The 26,660-nt window shown below is 43.3% G+C and overlaps 1 protein-coding gene across 2 annotated transcripts in view; it reads right to left on the bottom strand.

Moving 5' to 3' along the window:
- Window positions 1-25,057, bottom strand: part of LOC144602254 (N-acetyl-beta-glucosaminyl-glycoprotein 4-beta-N-acetylgalactosaminyltransferase 1-like) — a 569,664-nt gene extending 544,607 nt beyond the window's left edge. For both annotated transcript variants that reach the window (XM_078415127.1, XM_078415128.1), the window contains exon 1: window positions 24,395-25,057. In XM_078415127.1, the coding sequence (XP_078271253.1) occupies window positions 24,395-24,545 (151 nt within the window). In that variant the 5' untranslated portion in view covers window positions 24,546-25,057. The remainder of the gene's footprint in view (window positions 1-24,394) is intronic.
- Window positions 25,058-26,660: the final 1,603 nt, after the last annotated feature.

Here is a 26,660-nt window from a genome sequence, read left to right as displayed (position 1 = left end):
GCTTTCCCTGCTCCAGCTTCTAAGCAATGGCCATACATTACAATATAAAACAGTTCATTCACTCTCTGCATTGGCTATAGGTTTCGGACGCTGTGATCAGGAATCATTTCACAACCATAAACTTTTTCCACATCAGGGAACTCGTAAGGAAATGCAGAACTTCGCAAATAGTCATCTTTTCCTAAACCCTTTTCTTTCACCTGAAATCAGTGTTCAAGAGATCCACAGACCCATCATTCCTTGGAACAAAAGTCAGGGAGTATCACAGATACCAATATCTTATTTCTCGCCTTACAGGAAAAAAGAATATCACTTATGCCCTCATCCAGCTATTCCATGGCACGGTACAGCATTAAACAGCATTCTAAGTACATTCATCTCTCAATACAAATAGTCAATCTCTTACTACAATATACCATAACTTTTGATGATACAATGGATAGTTATACTGAAAAATTATGCTACCTGTCTATTTCATCTAATTAAATAAAAGCACATATGTTTGGCACTTCATTAAAACTCGCTCCCCGATTACTATAATTTTTGACAGCATTGCTTTGCTGTACAAATACTAAGTAATTTCATTTTCTATCGGTGCTGGGGCAATATGCTCGAGTCAAGAAACTGTTTCTATTTTATCGAATGTAGTGTTTCCAAACACATCTTTGACACAGTAAAAAACATTGCCTTGCTTAACCGTCTCCAAAACAAGCTGCTGACAAAGCCACCTACCCTTGCCGAACAAGTTTAAAAAGCCCATGAGCCAGCGAAATCTGTCAGAGAGGAGCTGCCAGCACAAGTTCAGAGCCTCACCTTCTTCGGGTAGGAAGAGGAGAGCTTGCCGCAAATCCTCACACGCCACAACCAGAAGTGAAAGAAGGAAGAAATCTGCTGCTGTAATCACCAAGAGATCTCCCTGCAAGGCAAGTCATCGCAAAGATCCTCCCCAAACATCTCCTCCAAAAGAGATAAAATGGATGTCACCCTTAGCATGCAACAACTCCAGGAACAATCACACAGTAGCAATCACTATCAATCACCCTTTATCAATTTTAGGAATGTACGAGGCATAATTAGGAATTTTACAGGTGACACAAAGGTGGGTGGCATCCTAGATAGTAAAGAAGGTCATTAAAAATTGCAGCAGCATTTTGATCAGTTGGGCAGGTGGACTGAGAAATGGTGCATGAAGTTTAACACTGAAAGCGTAAGATGTTGCATTTTGGGAAGTGAAACCTTCACAGTGAATGGCAGGGATCTAGGGAGTGTTGCAGGGTAGAGGGATCTAGGCGTACAGGTACACAGTCCCTTGAAAATGGCATCACAGGTGGATAGGGTGGTCAAGAAGCCTTTTGGCACATTGGCCTTCATCAGTCAGGGTACTGAGTATAAACTTTGGGAGGTCATGTTACAGTTGTACAATTTGGAATATTGTGTTCAGTTTGGTAACCCTGTTATATGAAAGATGTTGACAAACTGGAAAGGGTGCAGAGAAGATTTGTGATGCTGCCAGGCCTGGAGGGCCTAACAAGAGGAAGAGGTTGAGCAAGTTCGGACTTTATTCCTTGGAGCGCAGGAGGATAAGGGGTGGTCTTGTAGAGATGTACAAAATCAGGAGCGGAATAGATAGGGTAAATGCAGAGTCTTTTACCCTGAGCAGGGGAAATGAGAACCAGAGGGCATAGGTTAAAAGTGAGAGTGGGAAGATTTATCGGAACCTGAGGGGCAACTTTTTTTTACACTAAGTGTGGTAGGTATATGGAATGAGCTGCCAGAGGAGGTAGTTGAGCCAGGTACTATTACAATGTTTAAAAGACATTTGGACATGTACATGGATAGGATAGGTTTAGAAGGATATGGACCAAACGTAGGCAGGTGGGACAAGTGTAGATGAGGCATCTTGATCGGTGTGGGCAAGTTGGGCCAAAGAGCCAGTTTCCACACTGTGTGACTATATAACTATCAATAAGCACTGATTGTGCAGAATCCTCTCAAATTTCTGTGTCAAAAATTCATCTCCATTCTACATCAGCTCTACGATGATATGCAAATCGTAATTCTATCTGGAGTGTCCACCAAAGATCCAATATTGATACATAATGAGGTCTTGCAAGGTTATGTCATTACTCAAATTCCATCAATGTCCTTCTCAAACTTGCTCACCACATTATTACACCTCTGCTCAAACTAGCTCCCCTCTTGAGTGGTACTAGCCTACATGACAAATAGGAAATGATTCAATCTACATCACTACCTCTCCATAACTACAATCATTAATATACTAAGTCATTGAGCTGTTGTACACAGAACATCCTTGTATATATATATATACTCAGGCTTCGATGTGTAGGAAAGAACTGCAGATGCTGGTTTAAATAACATAACATAACATAACAAAACTTTATTGTCACTCGGCACAAACACCGAACGAAATTTCAGCAGTCACAAGACACAAAAGAAAAGAACACAGGACACCCGACCCCAACACAAACATCCATCACAGTGACTCCAAACACCCCCTCACTGTGATGGAGGCAACAAAACTTCCCCTCTCTTCCCCCCGCACCCACGGACAGGCAGCTCGACCCCTACCGAGGCAAACGACATGCACAGCCCCCGCAAGGGGATGGAAGGCCCCGCGGCCGAGCCGCCCCGGGCACCGAAACGTCCCGCGGCCACACCGGGCGATGTTAAGTCCAGCGGCCGAGCCGCACCGGGCACTGAAACGTCCCGCGGCCGAGCCGCGCCGGGCACTGAAACGCCCCGCGGCCGAGCCGCACCGGGCACTGAAACATCCCGCGGCCGCACCGGGCGATGTTAAGTCCAGCGGCCGAGCTGCACCGGGCACTGAAACGACCCGTGGCCAAGCCGCACCGGGCACTGAAACGTCCCGCGGCCGAGCCGCGCTGGCGATGTTAAATCCAGCGGCCGAGCCGCACCGGGCACTGAAACGTCCCGCGGCCGCACCGGGCGATGTTAAGTCCAGCGGCCGAGCCGCACCGGGCACTGAAACGTCCCGCGGCCGAGCCGCACCGGGCACTGAAACGTCCCGTGGCCGAGCCGCACCGGGCACTGAAACGTCCCGCGGCCGAGCCGCGCCAGCGATGTTAAGTCCAGCGGCCGAGCCGCGCCGGGCGATGGAAGGCCCCGCGGGCGAGCTGCGCCCCGGGGAAGAGACCTAATAAAAGAAAGGTTTTCCCCCGCCCCACCCCACCCCCCACACCCCACCCCCCCACCACACATACACAGCCAAAAACAGAAACAAAAACCATCCCAACACCGACACAAACAAAAAAAAAAGAAAAAAAGACAACAGACTGCCAGAGAGCCGCAGCCGTTAGGCGCAGCCAACTCCTCCCAAATCAAAGGTAGACACAAAATGCTGGAGTAACTCAGCGGGTCAGGCAGCATCTCTGGAGAGAAGGAATAGGTGACGTTTCGGGTCGAGACTTGGAGATTGGGCATCATCGGCACATTGGGCGGCACAGTGGTGCAGCAGCAGAGTTATTGCCTTACAGCAGCAGAGACCCAGCAATGATCCTGATAATGAGTGCTGTTTGTACGGAGTTTGTACGGAGTTTGTACGTTCCCCCTTGACCGCATGGGGGTTTTCCGGGTGCTCCAGTTTCCTCCCACATTCCAAGGACGCACAGGTTTGTAAGTTGAATGGCTTCGGTAATGATTGTAAATTGTCCCTAGTGTTTGGACAGTGTTAAATGTGCGGGGGTCGCTGGTTAGCATGGACACAGTGGGCCGAAGGGCCTGTTTCCGCACAACATCTCAAAACTAGACTAAAGTCATCATAGACTGAAGTGTACAAGATAATGGGTCGTACACTAAATATCTGGAAGTCCTCTACCAATCTGCAACAGTAAAAGACAATAAAGATCCCTGGAAAGTGTGGACCACTTCCTAAAGAGCCTCATAGCAAAGTCAGGCATTGATGATGAATTCCACCACCACCTCCAGTGTGTTAGACACAAACTTTCACTATCTGAGGAAAAGAATTTCTGAAGATCAAGATCTCAAAGCCCGACAACAAAGATGCAAGTCTGAAGAAGGGTCTCGACCCGAAACGTCACCCATTCCTTCTCTCCCGAGATGCTGCCTGACCTGCTGAGTTACTCCAGCATTTTGTGAATAAATGCAAGATAACACTGAAATAAATTTGGAAGACTTAAAGAGAAAGGTGCTCTTTGATACATTAATTACAAACTGTAATTATGGACTCAAAAATGTTCTTACATATGTTCAATAATAGCACTAATTTTCATCAAGACAAAATGTTACTTAGATTCTAAATCTCAGAGAATACATATATAATTAAAATGTGAATGTGATTTTTGTAATGATTTACAAATATCCTCATTTATGCACTCGTCATAGACTTGAGCTGTTAATAAAAGAAAACTACAGTGGCAAAGTGAAGTACTTTCAAAATTAATTATGGACTTTGTTTCTTATCATGCCACTCGGCTTAATAATGAATGTTTAGATGAAAACTGAATGCTGGAGATATTATTCCTATTCTATTGACTCTAAATGGAGTATAATTTTAATAAATATTCAAGACAGTACCATTGATTAATAATTGATCTGTGCATTTATGCAATCAGTCCATCACCTCACAGAAATGCTAGAAATAGATAAAATATATTGATGTGCTATTTATGAGTAAAATAATCTAATTCAGCAATAGAATAGCTCCATCACAGCTAACAATAATCAAACACCACAGGACTCATAACATGGTTAACTCATATTATGAGATTGTTCAGCTGTCTGAACTTTCAGCGAAGTATATCTGAATCTCAGTTCAACTCAAAATCTATGAACACATGAATCCAACCCTGTTGACTGGCCAGTTAGTTGTGGACGTGTCTTGCTCCTTACAGGTGAATAAAATGCTTCTTCATCAAGCATTGCATCTTAGACGAACCGCAGAGAGGTGAACAGAGTTAGTGGTGATGTACTCCTGAGTGCACTTGGCATGTGGATACAAACTGACTGGTGTTTCTGAATGTTGTCAAAGGGCAAGATGTAAATGAGAACCTGGGAGGGGGGCCAAAGAAAGTGGGATGCCAGAGGTAACAGTGTAGAAGCAGGAAGATAAGCTACTTTGGTTTTTTAATTTATTTTGGAGGTACAGCGTGGAAACGGGCCCTTTGACCCATCGGGTCCACGCCAACCAGCAACCCCTGTACACCAGCACGATCCGACACACTGTGGACAATTTACAATTTTTACCAAAACCAAATCAATCTACAAACCTGTATGTCTTTGGAATGTGGGAAGAAACCGAAGCACCGAAGGAAAATCCATATGGTCACGAGGAGAATGTACAAACTCTGTACAGACAGCATCCGTAGTCAGGATGGAACCTGGGTCTCTGATGCTGCAAGGCAGCAACTCTACTACTGGGCTACCATTGCTGCCCTGTGGACAATTCTCCAGAGATAGCCATATACGTGAGAATTGAATCAGGCGAGTGAGGTCACACACAAATGGACACCAGTAGTTAGGCAAAAGAGGAGGAAAATGGTCAATCTTCTCAAGTTTGAATACCTTTGCCACAAGTGACACAGAATATCAATTGTAACTAATAACTGTGAGGTAGACACCCGCTTATGGGGACTAAAACAAATGCAGGAAAGGGTGGCTCAGATTTGGGAGGCAATAGCACATTCAGTTACACAAGAGGAGAGGTAGGTTGGAAATGGGAAAGTGGCTGCAAGGATGGAGAAGTCAACAAATGTTTTCTTTGAGGAAGTGGTGATGATGGGAGATTTGAAGGAGGGAAGGACGGGAAACAGAACTTACAACAACATCAGTTAACATGAGGGCAGGAAAGAACATTTCACGGTCAATACTTTCTGTGCGAGTCTCGAAACTGCTCTGTGAATAAAGTTGATAGGTAGTTTAGTCTGTAACACAGTTGTCTGAGTTGTCACTCATCTTTGAAAGTATTCTGCAGTGGAAATTCAACGCACTGAGAAACAAGGCTTACATCAAAGTGGGGATTAGACTGTTCCACACAGGTTCTCCTAATCACCTGTCATAACTTTAGTGAAAACCCTGGATAAAGTGGATGAAATCTGCTGTTTTACTTGAATTTCCACCAATCTTTCACTGAATTTAGAACATAATTACATAGTATATCATCTGTTCAGGCTGTGCCAAATCTTGCAACTTTTAGTGCTCTGTTTCACACTTCACAATGCTTTACATCAGCCACATCATTTATTCCCACTGTCATATTGTATACTTCTATCACTACCTCCAGCAACTCAGCCACTGCATTAATTCCCTTCTCATCCCCACGAGTTCTAACTTGTTCACAGCCTATTTCCAGCACACACCGAAACCTGCTTGTCCATCATCGCCTATCATAACACTGGACCTATACAAACTTTGATATGTGGGAATCCTTGATGATAGGTGTAGCCTTCTTGAGGCTGCATCTATCATCAAGGATCCCCACATATCAAAGTTTGTACACGTGAGCCGCTACATCCAGAAGGCACCATCTACCATCAAAAATCTCCATCATCTAAGCTGTGCCGCCTCGTGCTTCTCCTGTTGGGCAGGAGCTACAGAACCCGGATGTTGCACACTATCAGGTTCAGGAACAGCTCTTTTCCTGCAACTATGATGTTTTGAACCTCAATCCTACCTGAGCAACCTCTTGCATTACCACAGACTTGTTTTTAATTGTATACATTTGTCCTAATTCACCTTGTTTTTATTTTTGCAGACTTTTCCTTTTCACTGTCTTGTGAAATTCTCACACAAGAATTTATGTAACTTAGGTATAATTTATGTTTTTGTGTGTTGTCTTAGTCTTTGTGCTTGTGATGCTGCTGCAAACAAGACTTTCATTGTACTTGTACCCCACCACTGAATCTTCCAATTCAGTGGAAGATTGGTGGAAATTCAAGTAAAACAGTATATTTTACCTTCAACTTATTGACCTTCATTTCCTCATATTAAGTGATGTATAAATGATGAATAAATTCATATTGCATATGACAATAAACACGACTTAACCTGATTTGACACATCCTCATATTCCTCTAAACCAATTTCCTTTACCACCTCTCCACCCACACCCAATGCCCTTGAGACCACCCATGGGAAAATTTACCTCTCATTGGTAGCACAGTCTGAACGAGCCCCAGTTCTTCTATCTAGAGTCCCATTCTTAAAACTCCTGAAATCTCTCAATTTCTCTGGAGGTTTAGTAATTTACTCAAAACTCATTGATTTAGCCAAATTCTCAATCTCCATTGTTTACCACGCGTGTCACGATCTTTATTTCCACCGTAGACACAAAATGCTGGAGTTCTTCCGTCTGAAGAAGGGTCTCAACCCGAAACATCACCCATTCCTTCTCTCCAGAGATGCTACCTGTCCCGCTGAGTTACTCCAGCGTTTTGTGTCTACCTTCGATTTAAACCAGCATCTGCAGTTCTTTCCTACATATTTATTCCCACTGTGTTTTACACTCAAGGTACAACACACCTCAAGTGGTGCTGAAAAATTCTTGCACAATTTTTTCTCAAAGATTATGAATAGAGTGGATGTGTGGTTTTTAATTAAATATCTTTCAGAGAAATAGGTTAGATGTCAAATGCCTTTTCTCATAGATACTATTTTGCTCATGAATAGAGTAAGCCAGAAAAAAAAAAAACTTTCCAGTTATAGATCTCCAAAAGCAAATGTTGAATGAAAGTAAGATGTGTCCTTATTGCAAATCTTGTGTTATTAAAATAGAAATATAACCTAAAGGGAAGGAAACCATAACAACGCAACTCTTTGTCTTCAGAAAGAATCCATTCAGTTTCAAAATGACATCTTCAGGAACACAATTCTCTGGTCATTTAATTCTATTTTTCTTTGTATTTATTGGACTAGTCTAGATCAATAGCATATTTTTGTAATTATTATTAAGTAAATCCTGCACTCATTATTGTGGTGTATTTTAAGTTCAACTTTCAGTAAAACAGGCAATTGAGTTGTCAGTGTTTGATCACAGCATCCAGCTCTAATGAAAAGCTAATTTATTGAACAGTCCATTTGGAAACATCAAACTCAATCGAGATACGTTACATTCCAACATTATCCACAAAAGACTTCAGCAAAACCTGCCAGGTCATTTGACAATCTATTAAAAAAAAACAGCATATTTGAACCTCATTCAATTAAGCTGTCAGAGTCAAATTAAGACATTCTTTGGCTATTAAAGAAAATTAATTTGTTTTTGATAAAAAATATATACACAGTAATAAACCAAAATCTTATGAAATAGAAAATAATCCGATCTTCCTCTTGCTGTCGGACCCTATTACATTTACGTATGAATGAAGATTTTAATGGAAAAACCGATTCTTGAATTTAAAGCTTCATTATTAAATGTCACTGCAATAATTGAAAATTAATTGTAAAAGAATGCACAATCTATCAAACTAACGGTGACTTATCCAGTTAAACTACACAGTCTGTGATTACGTGAAGAGGTTTTTCAGCTAGACATTAATATATATATAGTGTGCGTGTTTGTATATATATATATATAGCTCAGTCGACTATGAAGTCATGCCTCCACATGTATATGGTTAGGAGATTTGAAAGCAGGAAGGCTCATATTAATGCAGTGTAAGCAACACTGGTATTAACTACAGCCAGTGCATTAAGGTATTAATGCATTAAAAAGGCTCAGCAGAGAACAAGAAGACTGAGGGTTCAAACCTTACCTCTCTTGCTGAAACTTTACAGAGTAACTTTGAACCAGGTTTTAGAATCCAGTGAGAAAGTGCGCGTGACCAGCATTCTGTTTACCCTATTGGTCAAAGTTAGCAGCATAACCAGATGTTTGCTTGTTCCAAACTATCATCTCTTTTAAGTGTAATGGTAATTTCCTTTATCTGGTACTTGGTTCTTGCTGAGCGAAGGCATCGAGAGAATTTAGAACTGAGTTTGTACATTGTAATAGACATAAAATGCTGAAGTAACTCAACGGGACAGGCAGCATCTCTGGAGAGAAGGAATGGGTGACGTTTCGGGTCGAGACCCTGCTTGTTGAGCATAGTCTACATTGTAGAGTATGGTCTACATTGTCCTGCGTAGCTAATATGAGCTCTCCAAACCAAGTATAGCCAACTAATGCATTGCATCATAGAGTGCATGGCATGTTTGTGAATATGACAGTTCAGGCACACTGTCCCTTCCGTTCCACACAAGGAGATCAGGCTCTTTTTGACTGAGCAAAGACAGCGTAGCCATAATCACCAGTGGCCTTTTCACCCACGGCAGATATTATGGGTCCCAAAGCCGCTTCCAAAGATTGTGAGCATAGAAGCTAAGCAGGGGTGAATAATTTCAGGATAGTCCTGAGGGAGCACACTGCATTGCCAGACATACCTTAATAAATGTGTAGGAAGAAACTGCTGATGCTGGTTTATGCTGAAGACAGACACAAAGTGCTGGAGCTGGTCAGGCAACATCTCTGGTGAGAAGGAAATAGTGACATTTCAGTCTGAAAAAGGGTTCTGACCCAAAACGCCCCCCTGTTCCTTTTCCCCAGAGATGCTGCCTGACCCGCTGAGTTGCTCCAGCACTGTGTATATATCTTATTAAATATCCCATTTCTCTATTTTGAGGAACAATAAGGGAGTCCTTCCTGGATCCTCAGCCTATAAATATCCTACAGCCAAAAAAAACCTTTAAAAAAAAAAGGAATCTCTCAAGTGGCTCAATGTGTTTGAAACCCAGAAACTAAATGCAATCTTGATTGTGGTACTCGTGCAGTGAATTTGAATGAGATCATATGTCCATATGATATCAGTCTGAAGAAGGGTCTCGACCCGAAACGTCACCCATTCCTTCTCTCCCGAGATGCTGCCTGACCTGCTGAGTTACTCCAGCATTTTGTAAATAAATACCTTTATATGTCCATTTGATGGGCACGTGCAGAGAGCAGAATGGACGAGTGCAGAGATGTTGAATGCCATGCTACATGTCAACTGCTGAACTGCTCTGCAATTGAAGCCTATGAACATGATACATAACAGTAGGCCTTAATTGGAGATTTGAAGCATGCTTTGGGGCACACAACAAAAAATCCTCTACTGCCATGAATCCAAGAGATTTATCAACTTGCAGCTATCTTTAAGTACTTTGCCTGGTGCTTTCTCACAACCTGTCACTCACTGCCAATGTCCTTTGTATGGTCTGTCTTTACCCGTGCCCTCCAGCCAACCTCTGAACCACTTATCTGAACTTTGACCCGATCCTGTGCCCTCTCTCCCTTCCCCAAATTTCCATCCTGATGCCTTTGCCAATGATGTTCCCAAAGCAATCAATCTCCTCCCCATTCAATACCACCCAGCCCAAAGCCCATCTAACCTCCTACTTTTGGTTCTAATATACTCTGAAACATAGTTAACATTTAAAACCTGATTACAGGATTCCTCAAAAATACTTCTCGGACCTTCTAGCACTCCAGGCCTTGAGCAGATTGTTCCTTGTGGAAATGAAAAAAGTTTCATGTAATGTTGAAGTAAATACTTCTGATACTTTCCCACAAGTTTATCCTTGACAATGGTGGAATGGTGTATTTCACACTTCTGTGTCACAGTGTACTCTATTTTGTTCTGGTGCAAATCTCTTGACTCAACTGGGAAATATTCACTAATTACCTGGGTTTTTTTCTGATGCTCAGCACAAGATATGCAATTTACGGCTTCAACCGTGCCCAGAGACTGCAACCTGATTGTACAATTTAATCCCCCTTCTGCATTATTGTGGGCTTTTCTCCAGTATCTTCCTTGCATAAATTGAAATGTTAAATAGACTTCAAGTTAAAAAAAATGTACAAATTGCCTATTTTTGTCCAGCTGATAAAAATGTGGAACCAAGCACAAGTGGATCATCTCGTTGTGTGATTGAATTCAGCTGTTGCTAAACTTGAGTGAGGCCCAGCAGGTCGTTTTGCAAACCAGCATCTGCAGTTCCTTGTTTCTACATGTCAAAGAACAGTAATGATTTTACTGGATTTAAATGTCACTCTCCCACCTGGTTGGTAGATATCAAATAGCACGGTGGAATGAGCACCACGACTTGCATTTCCCGAGTCAGAAACTAAGGTTTGCAGGAAACGGTTGATGAGCTAGTTATGACAACGACATTACAGATACAATCGTATCCATAATGGCCAAACTGGTGGATATTACAGATTAACACCAACCCCTCAGAGCATCGAACAGTACAGCACAGGTATATAGGCCCTTCAATCCACAGCGTTTGTGCTGAATATGATGCCAAGGTTAACTAATCTCATCTGTCTCATGATCCATATGCCTACATTCCTTCCATTCAAAGGAAGTGACACGGCATTTAAAGAAATTGAATGACCAGGACACTCGCGACGTGAAACCCGATTTCAGATTTCAGGCACAGAGGCACAGCGGTATAGTTGCTGTCTTTCAGCGCCAGAGACCCGGGTTCGATCCTGACTACTGATGCAGTCTGTACGGAGTTTGTAAAGTTCTCCCTGTGACTGCGTGGGTTTTCTCTGGGTGCTCCAGTTTCCTCCCACAATTTAAAGATGTACAGGTTTATAGGTTAATTGGCTTTGGTAAAGATTGTAAATTGTCCCTAGTTTGTAGGAATAGTGCTAGTGTACATGGTGATCGCTGGTCAGCGTGGACTCGGTGGGCCGAAGGGCCTGTTTCTGCACTGTATCTCTAAAGTCTAAAAAATCGAAACCCGAAATGTTAACTGTTTCTCGAGATATCACCTGAACTTAAAGCGTTTCCAGCGTTTTATATTTTGATTTCAGATTTCCAGCATCACCAGTTTTTTAAATTAATTTTCATTTTGTAGCACATAAACTCTTGGCTAAAGAGAACAACGGTGATTTTTGACATGCAATCTATGCGTTCCTCCATTTCCTACACTTACACCCACGTGCACCCAGACCGACACGTCCCCCTTTGCATAGCACTACTGCCTCTCGCCCATGTCAATCTGTATGAATAACCACAAAAATATTCAGCTTATAAACCAGAGGAAACACTAGAACATTGTTCATGTAGACTTGTAATCCCAATGATGGAAACTGTTCTCAGGCAAGAGAATGAAAGTGCTTAGTGTGTAAAGTTTAGAGATACAGCTTGCCTTCAGCCCACCGGGTCCACGCCGACCATCGGTCACCCGTTCACACTAGTTCTATGTTATCCTATTTTCACATCCACTCTCTTCACATAAGGGGCAATTTACAGGGGCCAATTAATCTACAAACCCCTATGTCTTTGGGAGGAAAACAGAGGACCTGGAGGAAACCCATGCAGTCACAGGGAGAATGTGTAAACTCCACATAGACAAGCAGAACAGTGCGCAGTGGTAGAGTTGCTGCCATACAGCACAGAGACCTGGGTTTGATCCTGACTATGGGTGCTGTCGACACGGAGTTTGTACGTTCTTCCTGTGACAGCACGAGTTTTCTCAGGGTGCTCCAGTTTTCTCCCACACTCCAAAAACGTAGAGGTTTGTACGTTAATTGGCTTCTGTAAAAATTGTAAATTGTTCCTGGTGTGTGTAGATGGCTCTAGTGTATGGGGTGATCACTGGTTGGCAGTCTGAAGAAGGGTCTCGACCCGAAACGTCGCCCATTCCTTCTCTCCTGAGATGCTGCCTGACCTGCTGAGTTACTCCAGCATTTTGTGAATAAATACCTTCAATTTGTACCAGCATCTGCAGTTATTTTCTTACACTGGTTGGCATGGACTCAGTGGGCTGAAGGGCCTGTTTCCACGCTGTATCTCTACAGTGTAAAGATAGCACCCAACGTCAGTATCAAACCAGGGTCTCCAGCGCTTTGTGATAGCAGCTCCACCAACTGCACCACGGATAGTTAATACTAAATCTTACTTTACCATGATCATTAATAAAGAAGAGCAGTGCTGGAATAGGAATATTTTTCAAACTGTGGCATTCACATTGGCCTTAAATTTAAAAAAATAAAAACTCTTGCACCTCATCAAAATTGGAAAAAGCATTCTCAGGATATCCCAAGGTGCGTTGGAACCATCGAATTATTTCTAACATGTGCTCACGGTATGAATGCTTACGGTAGCCAGTGTTCTAAATATGTACATCCCTGAGAGGACTGATCTCCACTACATGTGATATTTCGAAACACTGTGCCAGCCAGGCTTATGATCATGCCAAGACTGCCAATAATTGTAGAATTATAAGCAATTTCACGCTGTGGACTCTCAGTCGCTGGGGAATTGAGCTTAATCAACCACTATCATTTAATATAGAAATCTCACAGCATGATGGCATTTTCATCCCTTTAGTTTAAGGCAGGAAGCAAGTCCAGAAGGTCCCAATTGTGAAGCTTCAGACATCACTAAACCTAATTCTACCTCAATGCTCATTCACATTACCAAACAAACTGCTAGTTAGATTTAAAATAATGTAATGCACACACAAGGTCAAACAGCAGAAATACTTACACAATGACCTTTAAACTGTTACTGCTCACACTACCATCCCAAGGAAGGGATTTCAAATGTCACTTCTGTAGCTAACTCATTATCAAACCTTTCTTCAGTTTCATCATCAATTTCTTAATATGGAGCACAACATTATGCTCCAATTTCAACATTCCTGTTGGGTTTCATAACCATCCTATTTGCCCACTGAAGACTTGAGTTGCACACGTCTACTGCTTTGCAGCTCACAGTTCGGGCTTTTCTTTCCTTCCAAGACAGGGTTGCCTGATGAAGGCAACAAACCCAACATAGAAATAACACAAAGTGCCAAGTACCACTTCACGATCTAGGTGTGAAACTCTAAACCTTATTTGATATCTGTAGAATTTCAAACCTCAGATTTGGTATTATGTGTTCGCTCGTTACTAATTTATCTTATCTTCACTCACAATCATCAGCAAGCGATGGAAGTTGCCATCAGCAAAGCTCAAGGTGCAGAAGCACCATTGTACTCGTTGTACCCCTGTACAATGACAATAAAGATATATTGTATTGTGTCGGAAGGAAGTGCAAACGATGATAAGACACGAAATTCAGACTGAACAAGAGTCTCGACCCGAAACGTCACCTATTCCTTTTCTCCAGAGATGCATGAAAGATGATTCCATGTTGGCTGACATTTTCTGAAGGGCAGTATTCTAATGAATAAAATGTCAGGATAGAAGTTTGGGTGTTTTTTGGACGCCAGGGATGAGGAGCTGAGCCATTGCAGAGGTTCATGGTTACCTTTTTATTGGTAGGAATAGAACTAATGAATGTAGCTCCATGGTTGAGTCAAGCAGAGAGTTAATGGAGGATAATGTACTGGACATCTCTGATGAATACAGTAAAATCCCATATGATATATCTATACACTGGATCGATTGTAATCATGTATTGTCTTTCTGCTGACTGGTAAGCACGCAACAAAAGTTTTCCACTGTACCTTCGGTACACGTGACAATAAACTAAACTAAACTAAACTAACTAACTAACTTCCTAATTATTGGAAGGAAGACACGTGGTTGTAGTCATGAAGAATGCTGCTGGTATCTTTCACCAAAGTGGTCGCATGTGGCTCTCTGGGTGTTCCAATTTCCTCCCACATTCTAAAGATGTGCAGGTTGGCAGGTTTATTGGCTTCTGGAAATTGTCCCTAGTGTGTAGGATAGAACTAGAGTACGGATCGTAGCTGGTCAGTGCGGATTCGGTGGTCGGGAGGGCCTGCTTCCACGCTGTATCTCTAAACAAAATTAAACTAAACACTTGCAGCATTTTACTTTGCAAACTTTCCAGAGGAAAAGCCCTAAGACACCCATAGGAATTTAAGAAGAGAAAGGCCAAAGGCATGGAGGATGAGCCACAATGAGAGTATTGGAGGAATAATTAATGGTTGGGATAAAAATATTATGAAGCATTGGAGAGCGTACGGTTTGGAAAAAGTTCAGTTCTATACGGTTAATGCTGCTAATGGTTCTACCAACGATGTTATGACAAAGACCGAGAGACACAAAAAGCCATAATCGGAGAATTGGCAAGTACAATTGGTCGAAGAAGGTTGATGAGATAATGTGAAAATGAAAGATACACATTTTAAATTCACAATGCAGATGTACAAGGAGACAATATAAATGGGTGAGGCCAAGGGGTAGATTATGTAAGTGGTTAAAATGTGAACCAGTTGGAGTGTGAAGAATGAGATGCCAGCATAGAGAACCTTGAAGAAAGACAGTCATGTTTCACATTAGCTTGGCCATGGGATTTAGTGCCAACTACCAAGGGGTGGATGAATAAGAGGCGGCCTTTGAAGTTCGAGCAAACAGTGTGCCAGGGTTTTACAAGGTTTGGCCAGTCTTGACCTCGTGGATTAGAATGGGTTGGAGTCAGTGGCAAAGCAGTACAGATGTGGGTAGGATTTATATGGAGGAGATTGTTAATGGTAATTTTCAATAGAAAGATTTATCTTTTGCTCAGGAGGCTTGTTAACAATAAGATAACATATCTCTTCTCTATTGAAGTGGCCATGTTTCTACTTGCATCTGCTTAATAGTTATACTTTCTGTTTTAAAAGGGAAAGATCTCATCCCAAAGAAAAAAGTGACTGTCAAAGATGGCATTGGAACTGAAAGTGCGGTGGATTTTATTCCTGGAAAAGAGAAATAAATTAATATCTTCCAGAAACTTGAATGTTCCACAACTTTGCACCAGAATGTTGTACATTTGATCTCCAAGTTTGTGTGGTCGACAGATGAATATAATTAACATCAAAACCCCTTGGCAGCAAGTGCGGAGAATAATCAGCACAATTCCCCACTTATTCCCTTTTGTTTTGATTAATGGGGAAAGTAGGAATTTAGGATTAATTGTGATGTCCCTTACAAACGTCCAGCCTGATAGTAGGGAGTGGTTACTGAGCAACATATCTACACAGTCAGCTTTATTATACACATTGAGGTGAGAATTTGTTCCAGGAAACAAAAAAAAACAGATTGTAACACCCTACCATGGAGAACTTAAATGTGTGTGAATCTACTTATGCTATCGTTCAATGTGGATCCCAACCCTTCCTTTAAACTCTGCAATCTAACCCCTCTTCACCAGTCGTCACACACATATACACAGCCATATGTGCACACAAACACATCTAAACTCACCATCTCTCTGTCGCCAGGACAGTAGTTGCCAACATGGCATCTGCGTTGCTCAAGTAAGGCCTCATGTTTAATAGACAGTGAAGAAGTGGGATGTATATTTGAAAAGGCACAAGACTGCCATTCTAAGTAGCCTGACCAGGCTTATTGGGATTCAGTGACCAACAGAATAAAAGAGACAAGGGAAATTATAGTACATCAGTGCAGAAACTCAAATGGAAATACCGTATATCTTATTTAAAATACATATCTCACCTAACACAAAATAAGGGAAGTAAAGTGACTGGATGAAATCACTGATTTAAAATCATGTTCGTGACATTGAGAAGTGTGCAAAGCAGGCAGTAGAATATCCTATCCAATGATTCAGAGCACAATGTACCAGCCAACAGATTCAATGGTTGCATCCAGACCTGCTCTGATCCATACATCACTGTTACTCAAAGTAAGTTTACTCGATAAGTCTTATTCTTTTGGTAAGGAACCTAGTGAACACCATGTTATAAGCATGCTTCCATTAATATTTATTTCTCATTAGTTTCATCGCAGGAACTATTAGTTGAATCTCCAGACTGAATTAATTCCATCTCTGACAAACCTGAATTACTACTTGTACAGTGTTGCTACCCACCCAAGATTAACCAAATACTGCTTAACCACCAAAAACAGGCCAGATTTCATGTACCCTTATGACACAGAGGGAGTCCTTGTTGGCTCTCATGGCAATCCACTCAGTCCCATTTCCTCACGTATTTCTCTGCATCCATTTCTCTCTCGCTTGCCCTCATTTCTACCATGCATTTACTGAGGAGGATTGCAGAGAAATATAAATTATGTGATAGAATGGAGATCAAGAGACAAATGGATGTTTTGACTTTAGAGATACAAGGCGGAAACAGGTCCTTCGACCCACCGAGTCCGCCTCGACCAGCGATCACTCTCCTACACACTAGGAGCAATTTACAACTTGTATTCAAACCAATTAACCTACAAACCTACACATCTTTTGAAAGTGGGAGGAAACCGGAGCACCCGGAGAAAACCCTTGTAGTCACAGGGAGAACGTTCAAACTCCGTACAGACAGCATCCGCAGTCAAGATCGAACCCGGGTCTCTGGCGCTGTAAGGCAGCAACTTTACTGCTGCGCTCCTGTGCCATCCTAACTTAAAGAGTAAAGAAGGCTTGTTAACCACATACAATCTTTCCAGAGGAGTGAGATATAGGATGTGATGAATGAGAATAGAGGAAGGAAGAACAATAATGGGACTATACTCCAAAGACGTACAGGTATGTAGGTTAATTGGCTGGGTAAATGTAAAAATTGTCCCTAGTGGGTGTAGGATAGTGTTAATGTACGGGGATCACTGGGCGGCACGGTCTTGGAGGGCCGAAAAGGCCTGTTTCCGGCTGTATATATATGATATGATATGATATGATATGAATCAGAGCAGGCCATTCCTGATACCAATCGTAGTGAATAACATCATAAAAAGAAATCCTGTGGATTGTAATGTGCCTTGTTGGAAGGTCAAATGCTATTATCGAGCCTAAATTTAGCTTCATTAGAATAAAGTGGCGAGAAACATGGTTATTCGAGGGTGGGTGGGATCGAGAATTGCAGTGAAAGCTGAAAGCTTAAGATCACCCTTGCAGATGGAGCAGGGGTATTCTACAAAGCAGTCACTCAAGGTTCACTCACTTCCTTCAGTGTAGAGGAAGTGTGAACACTGAATGCAGTTCACTACATTGGGAGGGGTACAAGGAAATTGCTCCTTCACCTGGAAGGAGTGCTTGGGTCCCTGGATGGTAACTGAAGGCAAAACGTGGAAGGGCAGTTGTGGCAACGCCTTTGGTCGCAGAGAAGATGCCGTTAGGAATGGGTGTCAGTAAAGATGAAAAACAGAACCCAGGGAATCACAGTGGGAATGGTCCTTTTGGAATGCTGAAAGGGAAGAGGAATGATTCATTGATTCAATGATTCTTTCAATCAAAGATACTAGAGGAGCAAGATAGGCCACTCGACCCTAAAAACTGTAGTATGTCACGGCGCCATTTTAGTAGGCAGAAACTTGCAGAAACATTTAAAAAGAAAAATAACAAAAATCTGCGAATTGATAGATGAGATATATTCTGCATTTTAATGGTATCATCACACATACTGTTCCCCCAAAACACTGATTACACTGCGAGAGACATAACAGATGGGGGTTTTGCTTACTAAAATGGTGCAAAGTGTGGCTGCTTTGCTTACGACACTTCAGTGTAGGTGATTTCATCGGAGTGGTCCATCTTGCTCCTCTAGTATCTTTGCTTTCAATAATACCAGGTGCAGTGGATTTTTTTTGTCTTTGCATACAATCCGGTAAAACCATACAGCAGACTTCACCAAGGCAGTGTGCAAAGAGTCGACATGTTTGTGGCACCAACAAAGTTTCAAAGGTTCTGAGGGCAGTCGTATCTTCCCGCAGCAGCGTGGCCGCGGTCGCCCCCCGCCCCCCCGCCCCCCCGCCCAGGTTCCTCTTCCCTCTTCCTTCTCGGCGGGGCCCCGCTGGGTCCCTCGTTGTTCTCATTGGCCCCCTGCTGAGTCCCCTCTTCATTTTCTGTGGCCCCCCTGCTGGGTCCCTCTTTCTTCTCAGCGGTAGAGAGAGGTCTGCTGTGTCTGACGGTGGAAGGTGATGATGATTCTGTGCGATAATTTCCTTGCACAAAGAAGGATGGTGTGGTGGAAGGCAACAACAACAGGAGTGCCCTCGAGGAGCTGAGAACAGGAGTGCGTGGAATGGAACTGGTGCGGTTGAGCGCTCTGTGACATACGGCTTGCCACGGTTAAAGGGCCTGTTCCACTTTAGGCAATCTTTTTGGCGACTGCCGGCGACTGTCAAAGTCGTAGCAGATCGCCGAACTTTTCTTTTACCCGACGACAATGACCACGACAATGCTGAGTCAGGTCGAGATTACACCGTCTTCTGAAACATCGCGAAAATTCCCACGCTGTCAATGTTTCTCCGACGTCCTGGTTTTCGCTGAAATCACTGACAAGTCGGTAAGTACTTGAGAGTTTTGAAATATAACATCTTGTATGGGTTACTTAAAAACCAAGCTTCACTGTAACAAGGAATAAACATGATTCACTTCCAGTTTACTAATAGCTGTATTAAAAATAAAATTAAGTGGTTCAGTGGATTTTTGTGAAAAGTGTGTGGACATTCTTTGAAAATGTAAGGGAGATGTTTATCTGGTTTCTGGGTTGCATATCTGGGTTTGGAGATCACTTTAAATGTAATGACTGAGGCCAAAAACATTGCGAAAATTCCCACGCTGTCAATGCTTCTCCGGCGTCCTAATTTTCGCTGAAATCACTGACAAGTCGGTAAGTACTTGAGAGTTTTGAAATATAACATCTTGTATGGGTTACTTAAAAACCAAGCTTCACTGTAACAAGGCATAAACTGGATTTACTTCCAGTTTACTAATAGCTGTATTTAAAAAAATGATTTTAAAAGTGGTTCAGTGGATTTTTGTGAAAAGTGTGTGGGCATTCTTTGAAAATGTAAGGGAGATGCATATCTGGCTGATGGCTGATGGCCATAAACATCGCGAAAATTCCCACGCTTACCTGACCGTCAAACTGTCGCCTCCAATCTACCTGTCAAATGTCCTGACGGTAAATAAATTGGTTAAACACAAGCATTTTATGGTATTTTGAAATGACTTTACTTATTTTAATATTATGTGCTTCTAAATGTATCTTAAGAGAACCTAGCAAACCTGGGGACAGCATGCGACAGCGACCGCAATAAGCTACGATGCCTGGCGACAAGCCAGCTGTTGCCGAGAGATTTCAAACCGTTTGATTTCTCGGCGACGCGCCGAGATCCACTAAGATCCACTACGATCTTTGGAAGACTCCTCACGATCATGCCCGCGACACCCCGGCGAACGTTCGGTGACAGCCTAGTCGCCGGCAGTCGCCTTAAAATCGCCTACGTGGGACATGCCCTTAAGGAAAAATCAAAGACATCTCAGAAACACTTGCCTGGGAAGTGTACTAATTTGAACAGAAATAATGGAGCTGGGAAGACTGGAAGAATAGAATAGAGGTGTTACAGTTACGGTAGCTGTGGGAGTCCATAGGATTGAGATATGGTTTGGTCAGGCAGCATCTCGGGAGAAAAAGGGTGGGTGACGTTTCTTTCAGACACTACTTTCAGACTGAAGAAGGGTCCCAACCCGAAATGTCACCAATCCTTTTTTTCCAGAGATGTTGCCTGACCCACTAAGTTACTCCTGCACCGTTTGTCTATCTTCAGTATAAACCAGCATTTGAAGTTCCTTTCTGCACAAAGATGAAGGAGAAATTGTTTCACGTGAGTGCGTTTGGCCAAGTGAGGAAAGGGTGGCGGTGGAAGAGGTCTGTTTAGGGTGCATCAACTAGATCTACCGCCACCCCTTCAATTACACAGGCAGCAGTGGGAGAACAAGTAGATGCAAATACATGGACGATATAACAAAGTAATATCTTACAGCTAACACTTGCAATCAGTGTGGTCAATGGAGAACACTTGGCATGATTGCAGAGCCGACTGATTTTGAAATTGATATGTCTTTTTGTAAATCTGAAATTAAAAGTTTGGTATTAGTAAAAGTGACTGTGAAATGGTTGATATTTTGTAAAACTACCTGACTGTGTCAGATCCTGGCCACATGATCTGTGCTCTGACTTCAGCCCCCAGCCCAGCAGGCTGGTCAGTTCAGAACAGCTGGAGATGGGCATTAAATCCCTGCCTTGTACATTGCCAGGATATGTAAGCCGCTGATAAAATATTTAGCAAAGAATGCACAAAAGCAAGGGATACAAATGAAAGATCTTACCGAGCTCTTTGATACGATCAAAGCAAAAGACAAAGATTTTGAGGGAACTCAACAGCCTAAAAAGGTGGGCAACTGTCTCAGATGCACACACAACAAGCACTGCTTAATCTAAATACCAGAAGTTTAATTAATTTTAAAGTAGAGGACATGCACTGACCTGCACCAACCGAGTCCTTAATATGTAATATTTTATATAACTCGCAAACATTCAGCTTCTTTACATTTTTAATAGAATTTGAAGAACAATGACAACTGTTTAAGGGAAGCTCTGCCATGAATTGTAACCAATGCTAAAAAAAAATGTAAACAGGATAAGTTTTTAAAAAAATCAAGATTGATCTAATATTTTTACCAACAATAAGTTTGGTTTCTCTGCCCTGGTTCAGGCATCATCATTCTGTGATGCACAAAACATATTTGTAACTGAAGACAGCAACCACTAGTTGGAGTTGCTTGGAATTTGCAGATCTCAGATCCATATTTGTCACATCACCAGTTACCGCCGACCAAGCTCATGGACCCAGTGAATTTCCAGCCGAAGTCCCACATTCCAGGTGTTGGCCACAGCTTTGCAACCAGCACCACTTCACGCACATCTCTATTGAATACTTAAGCACAATGGGGGCTTTTAACTCTGCCACCCTTTCCCTCAACAAGTTTGACACATCCATCACCCACTCATTCTTCTTCCAATTTCTTTATTTCTCTTCCCCTGATTACTGTGCACCACATTAAAGGGGAAAGCGGTTGAAACAAGGAAACAAAAAAGGACATAAAACTTCACCTATCCATGTTCTACAGAGATTCTGCCTCACCCATATTGTTACTCCAGCACTTCGTGCTCTACGGAAAAAAGGATCCAGTTTTAACAATTATATATATATATATATATATATATATATATATGTACGTATGCATAATTGTATAATAATTGTATGCATCTTAATTAAATCATCCCTTAGCTTCCTGTTCCAAAGTAAACAAATCCATCTGTACAATTTTTCCTCATGCCCAAATTTCTCGAGTTCTCTCATTTTAATAAGTGTCATGAGCCTCCTTAACTCTATCATATACTTCCTGGAATGTAATGGCCATATCTGTATGCTTAACTCCATCTGTGACCTAACTGGTACCTGCACAAACTCTTTCGTGGCCTCCCTGCTTCATCTAATAATGGATAGGTATTCCGCGTGCCTTCTTCACCACCTCATTGACATGTCCTGCTCATTTATGGGACCTGTGGACAGAGATCTCTCCGATGTTTTCTGATGTCTCTGCGTTCTAATGTTAGTTGTGTGTACCTTCACATTGCTTCCCCTCCCCACATGCATAAACATCCATTTGCCAGTTTATTGTAAGCATCCATAAAGTCTGCTACTTTTCTCTATCACGTAACTACAAACATATTGATCGTGCTCCTGACATTTAAATATAAATCACTGATGTATCATTCATCACCAGCTACTGAACTTTGAAGAACTTCACCAACATTCAAAAAAGTTGACCATTGATCTATCTATTGCACGTTTCAATTGATTGCATTTATAAACAATCTGACGTGAATGGATAGCAGGCAAAACAAAGCCTTTCACAGTTCCTCGGTGCACGGGACAATAATAAACCGAAACATAAATATTGTGTAGGAAGGAACTGCAGATGCCGGTTGACAGCGAAGTTAGACGCAAAATGTTGGAGTAACTCGGTGGGTCAGGCGGCATCTCTGGAGAAAGGTTTTCCCCAGAAATGCCACCTGACCCGCCGAGTTACTCCAGCATTTTAAACCGAAACATTGCTTTCCTCAAGTAGACACGGAATGCTGGAGTAACTCCTTCGGGTTCCCTGGTGCCCGTTCCCCCACATTCCTCAGTCGCCCTGATCCCAGAGTGATGACAGACTTCAGTCCAGGAGTGATGCACAGTCTCAATCCCGGAGTGATGTCCGAGTCTGTCCCCGCAGTCCCGGAGCGCTGTCCGGCCCACATTGAAGGCGACGTGGAACGAGGTTTTGGGTATTTAATTTGAAACGTGTAAACACGCGCAAATGAGCTTCGCCTGGTTACATTTAAACTGTAGAAAGTGGTGATTTTATCATAATCTTCGAAATGCACGGCTCGCATCCCCAGACAGGGAAACACAGTCACAGGCACCTTTTATTTCTGTTTCTGTGATCAATACATTTCTCTCATACTTAAATTTAACTGCATGCCAGTTGTTTGTCAAACACGAATGTAGATGGCAATTTGCCGACAAATAAGCCCTATAAATAACCATGTGTACCCTGATTCGCCTCTCCTCCCTGCTCTGGCTAAAGACTTTAAAAACTGTGAGCACGAATAGTACGTTTCTCAGCCTCACTTAGTTAGTTGCGTCCCAATCCTGCAGGTCAGCACAACTGTTTTATTGCCGTTACTGTTACAATGCAAGTAACAACGCCACGGTACGGATACAATCGTCGAGGTCACAGCGTCATAGTCATACAGTGATACAGAGTGGAACAGGCCCTTCGGCCCAACTTGCCCACACCGACCAACATGTACCATCATCTACACTCGTCCCATCTGCCTGCGTTTGGCCCATATCCCTCTAAACCTGTCATATCCAGGTGCCAGTCTAATTGCTTCGTCAACGTTGCGATCGTCCCTGCCTCCTCCAGCAGCTCATTCCACACACCCACCGCCCTGGCTTTGTGTGAAAATGTTACCCCTCAGATTCCGATAAAATCTTCACCCCCTTCATCTTAAACTTATGCCATCGGGTTCTCGATTCCCCGACCCTGAGCAAGAGACTCTGTGCGTCTACCCGATCTATTCTTCACCTAAAATCATTACAATGCAATTAAAAACCACACAGAGATCAGCGTGGCACTGCCCTGGACAGCGGGAAATCACTGGCAAATGTCACCCGCAGCTACCGGATGCCTTTGAACAACTCCGGGGTAGCATCAGGTGTTCACACCAACGGATCCATGGCCCAAGTTTATTTTAAGAGAAACTTCAAACAAGTTCGCTCGCAGTGCAGTCAACAAATGTTCCCCGTTTCCAATCTGAAAATACTGTCTACTTAAACACAATTATGAACAGAAAATACTGTCTACTTAAACACAAATATGAACAGGGGGGGGGCACTGGGTTTGGCCATGTTACAGTGAGTCAAGAAGACCAATTTCGTTCACATATTTCAGAACTAAGTAAACAGCAGCAATTTCACTTTTCACACTTGCAGTTGTCAGTCTGAAGTTGTGGCTCCAGACAGCCAACGCTCCAGGTCTGAGCACATTCGCCCAGTGCGAGGCTTACTCTTTTTACTTAATGCAAGGATAAAGAGGGAGCTCACCGCGTCCGTAGGCTAGGTGCAGTTTTAGTGCTCTGCCACTCTTGAGCACCGCGATGTGGAGGTATGTGAACCAGATGCCGAACGTGAGCAGGACGAGCAGCAGGAGCAGTTTGAACTGTTTGCGGATCTTCTTGAGTGGGAAGCGCCACATCCTTTCAGTGCGGTAGCAGCCGCCGCCGAGAGCCCATCTCCCTCTGCACTGCCAGTGAGGGCTGGGAGGGAGGGGGGGGGGAGTGTCGGAGACACAAACACACACACACCCACACACACACACACACACACACAAAGAGAGGGAGACTACACTGAGAGATCCAGATCCCTGTGCACCCACCCCACCCCAGTTGTCCCCTTCACAACGGCCGCCACATCTTCAAAGCGGCTCGTTCAGTCCAAAGGCAGGGCCGGTCATTGGCGAGCCGGCTGCATTGCACTCCGTGCAGGGGTGTCTTGCCTCCTTCCCTCCCTGCCTGCCTGCCTGCCTTGGCCGGCGGCGGCGGCTCGCAAGGGCGGTGGGGTTGCGGTTGCTGCTACTGCTACTGCTGCTGCTGCTGCTACTGTTGCTGTTGCTGTTGTTGTTGCTGCTGCTGCTGCTGCTGTCGCTGCCGCCTGTGCCGGGCTCACAGAGGCAGCGAGGTTGCTACTGCTGCTGTTGCTGTTGCTACTCCTGCACCGCGCAATCTAACATGCCTCGCGCTCCGGGCCAAGGGCAGGCCTCCTCCTCCGCCGCCGCCGCCGCCGGCCAATCGCCCGCCCGCTCTCCCCTGTTGGCAAGCGCGCCAACCAATGGGAAGCGCGGGGAGGGGAGGGAGGGCGGGATCAGGGCCGCCAGCAGGTTAGGTTGAGCTCAGATTCAGCACGGTGACAGCTACTAGCTCAAGGATCGTACCACTGACTCACAGAGAGGGGGAAACAGCCAGCCCCACACTACACTACACTGGCGTGCACTGTGTCACTTACCAAATCCCATTTAGCAACCTAATTGCATTTTAAATCGCCTCCCACGTTTATTTAAGCCATAATTTTTTTTATTTTACCAACTGCGTGGTGTTGGAAGTTGCAGATGGATGCACAATAGAGAGAATTACTCGGGGGGAAACTCCGTGCTTTGCAAAACAAAAACACAAATCGTTCAACTTCCCAAGCTTAAAAATTGCGCGTCATTTAAAAATAAACTATTGCAGCCGATTCTTAACAAATGAAGTGTTTATTAGGATTGAGCGTGCAGGTTATGTGTAGAAAATGGTGGAAGTAAGATTGTTTTTAATTTTAGGCTACTGTCTCTGTTGGGGAGTGGCATCTTTTTCGCGAAACGATGTTTAGTCGGGGGATAGTGTACAAAAGGATGAAAGCAAGAACGACAGGTGGTCATTTCCCCCACAGTGAGATCCATTGCAAATACTTCCGCGGTGCGTTTCGACGGGATGTCGTATTTAAAGCTACATTTTCCAGCAAACCCGTTGGAACGATGAGATTAAAAGTGACAGCAGCCGGCATAAGGAAAGCCGCCAATGGAGCATTTGTGGAATTGAGCCCAACCGCGATTATAAATGCATTTGGGGCGACCTGTTGTCAGAATAACGCATTTGAAGTTAAAACGCAAAACATCTACATTCGAAACATGAAAGCTTCAACAACCTCTGCCTCCAAAAACATCCGACAAAGATAACATGAAGAATGAACAGTTTCTAAACAAACAGAAAACACTTGCCTGAGATCTAAATTCAAGCGAATGCGTCGTGGATCTCCTATCAGCAAAAATAGTGTTGTTTCATTTGTGCTTCTTTCATTTATTGTGTTAATGGTGACATTGTAGCGAGAGTTATAACGCATTGCAAACAAATACTTAGCTTTCATTGTTTTTAGAAACCGGGCGATGAGATGAACCTGCTTCCCGGTCCGGTGGTCGCAAACCTGCAGCATCTCATGAGATTACTCGTGGAAGAGCGGAAATGTCACTTGTTTAATAAAGATTGAATAAAAGCCCCAGTTTGTTCAAAAGGCCATGGTGCTTTGTTGTCACGTGTGTGAAGCGCAAACCCACAGTGAAATTGTTTTCTTACAGACAGTTCTATAGATAATTGCCATAACATTCCCGGTTAGCAGTTGTACAGAAATAGCACAAGGTGGTCGCAGGAGTCAGTTCATCCTTTTCCACCCAACCTGCCCCCACTTACTTTCCCCTGCAATAGCAAGAGGCGTAACAGCGAAAACACATGCACCTCCTCTCCCACGTCCAGTCAGGTTCTCCAGATTATTTTTCAGGCGA

The sequence above is a fragment of the Rhinoraja longicauda genome, chromosome 18 (genome assembly GCF_053455715.1).
Source record: "Rhinoraja longicauda isolate Sanriku21f chromosome 18, sRhiLon1.1, whole genome shotgun sequence".
In the NCBI taxonomy this organism is placed as follows: domain Eukaryota; kingdom Metazoa; phylum Chordata; class Chondrichthyes; order Rajiformes; family Arhynchobatidae; genus Rhinoraja; species Rhinoraja longicauda.
Note: the sequence above shows the minus strand (reverse complement) of the source record. Positions and strands in the feature narration are given on the sequence as shown.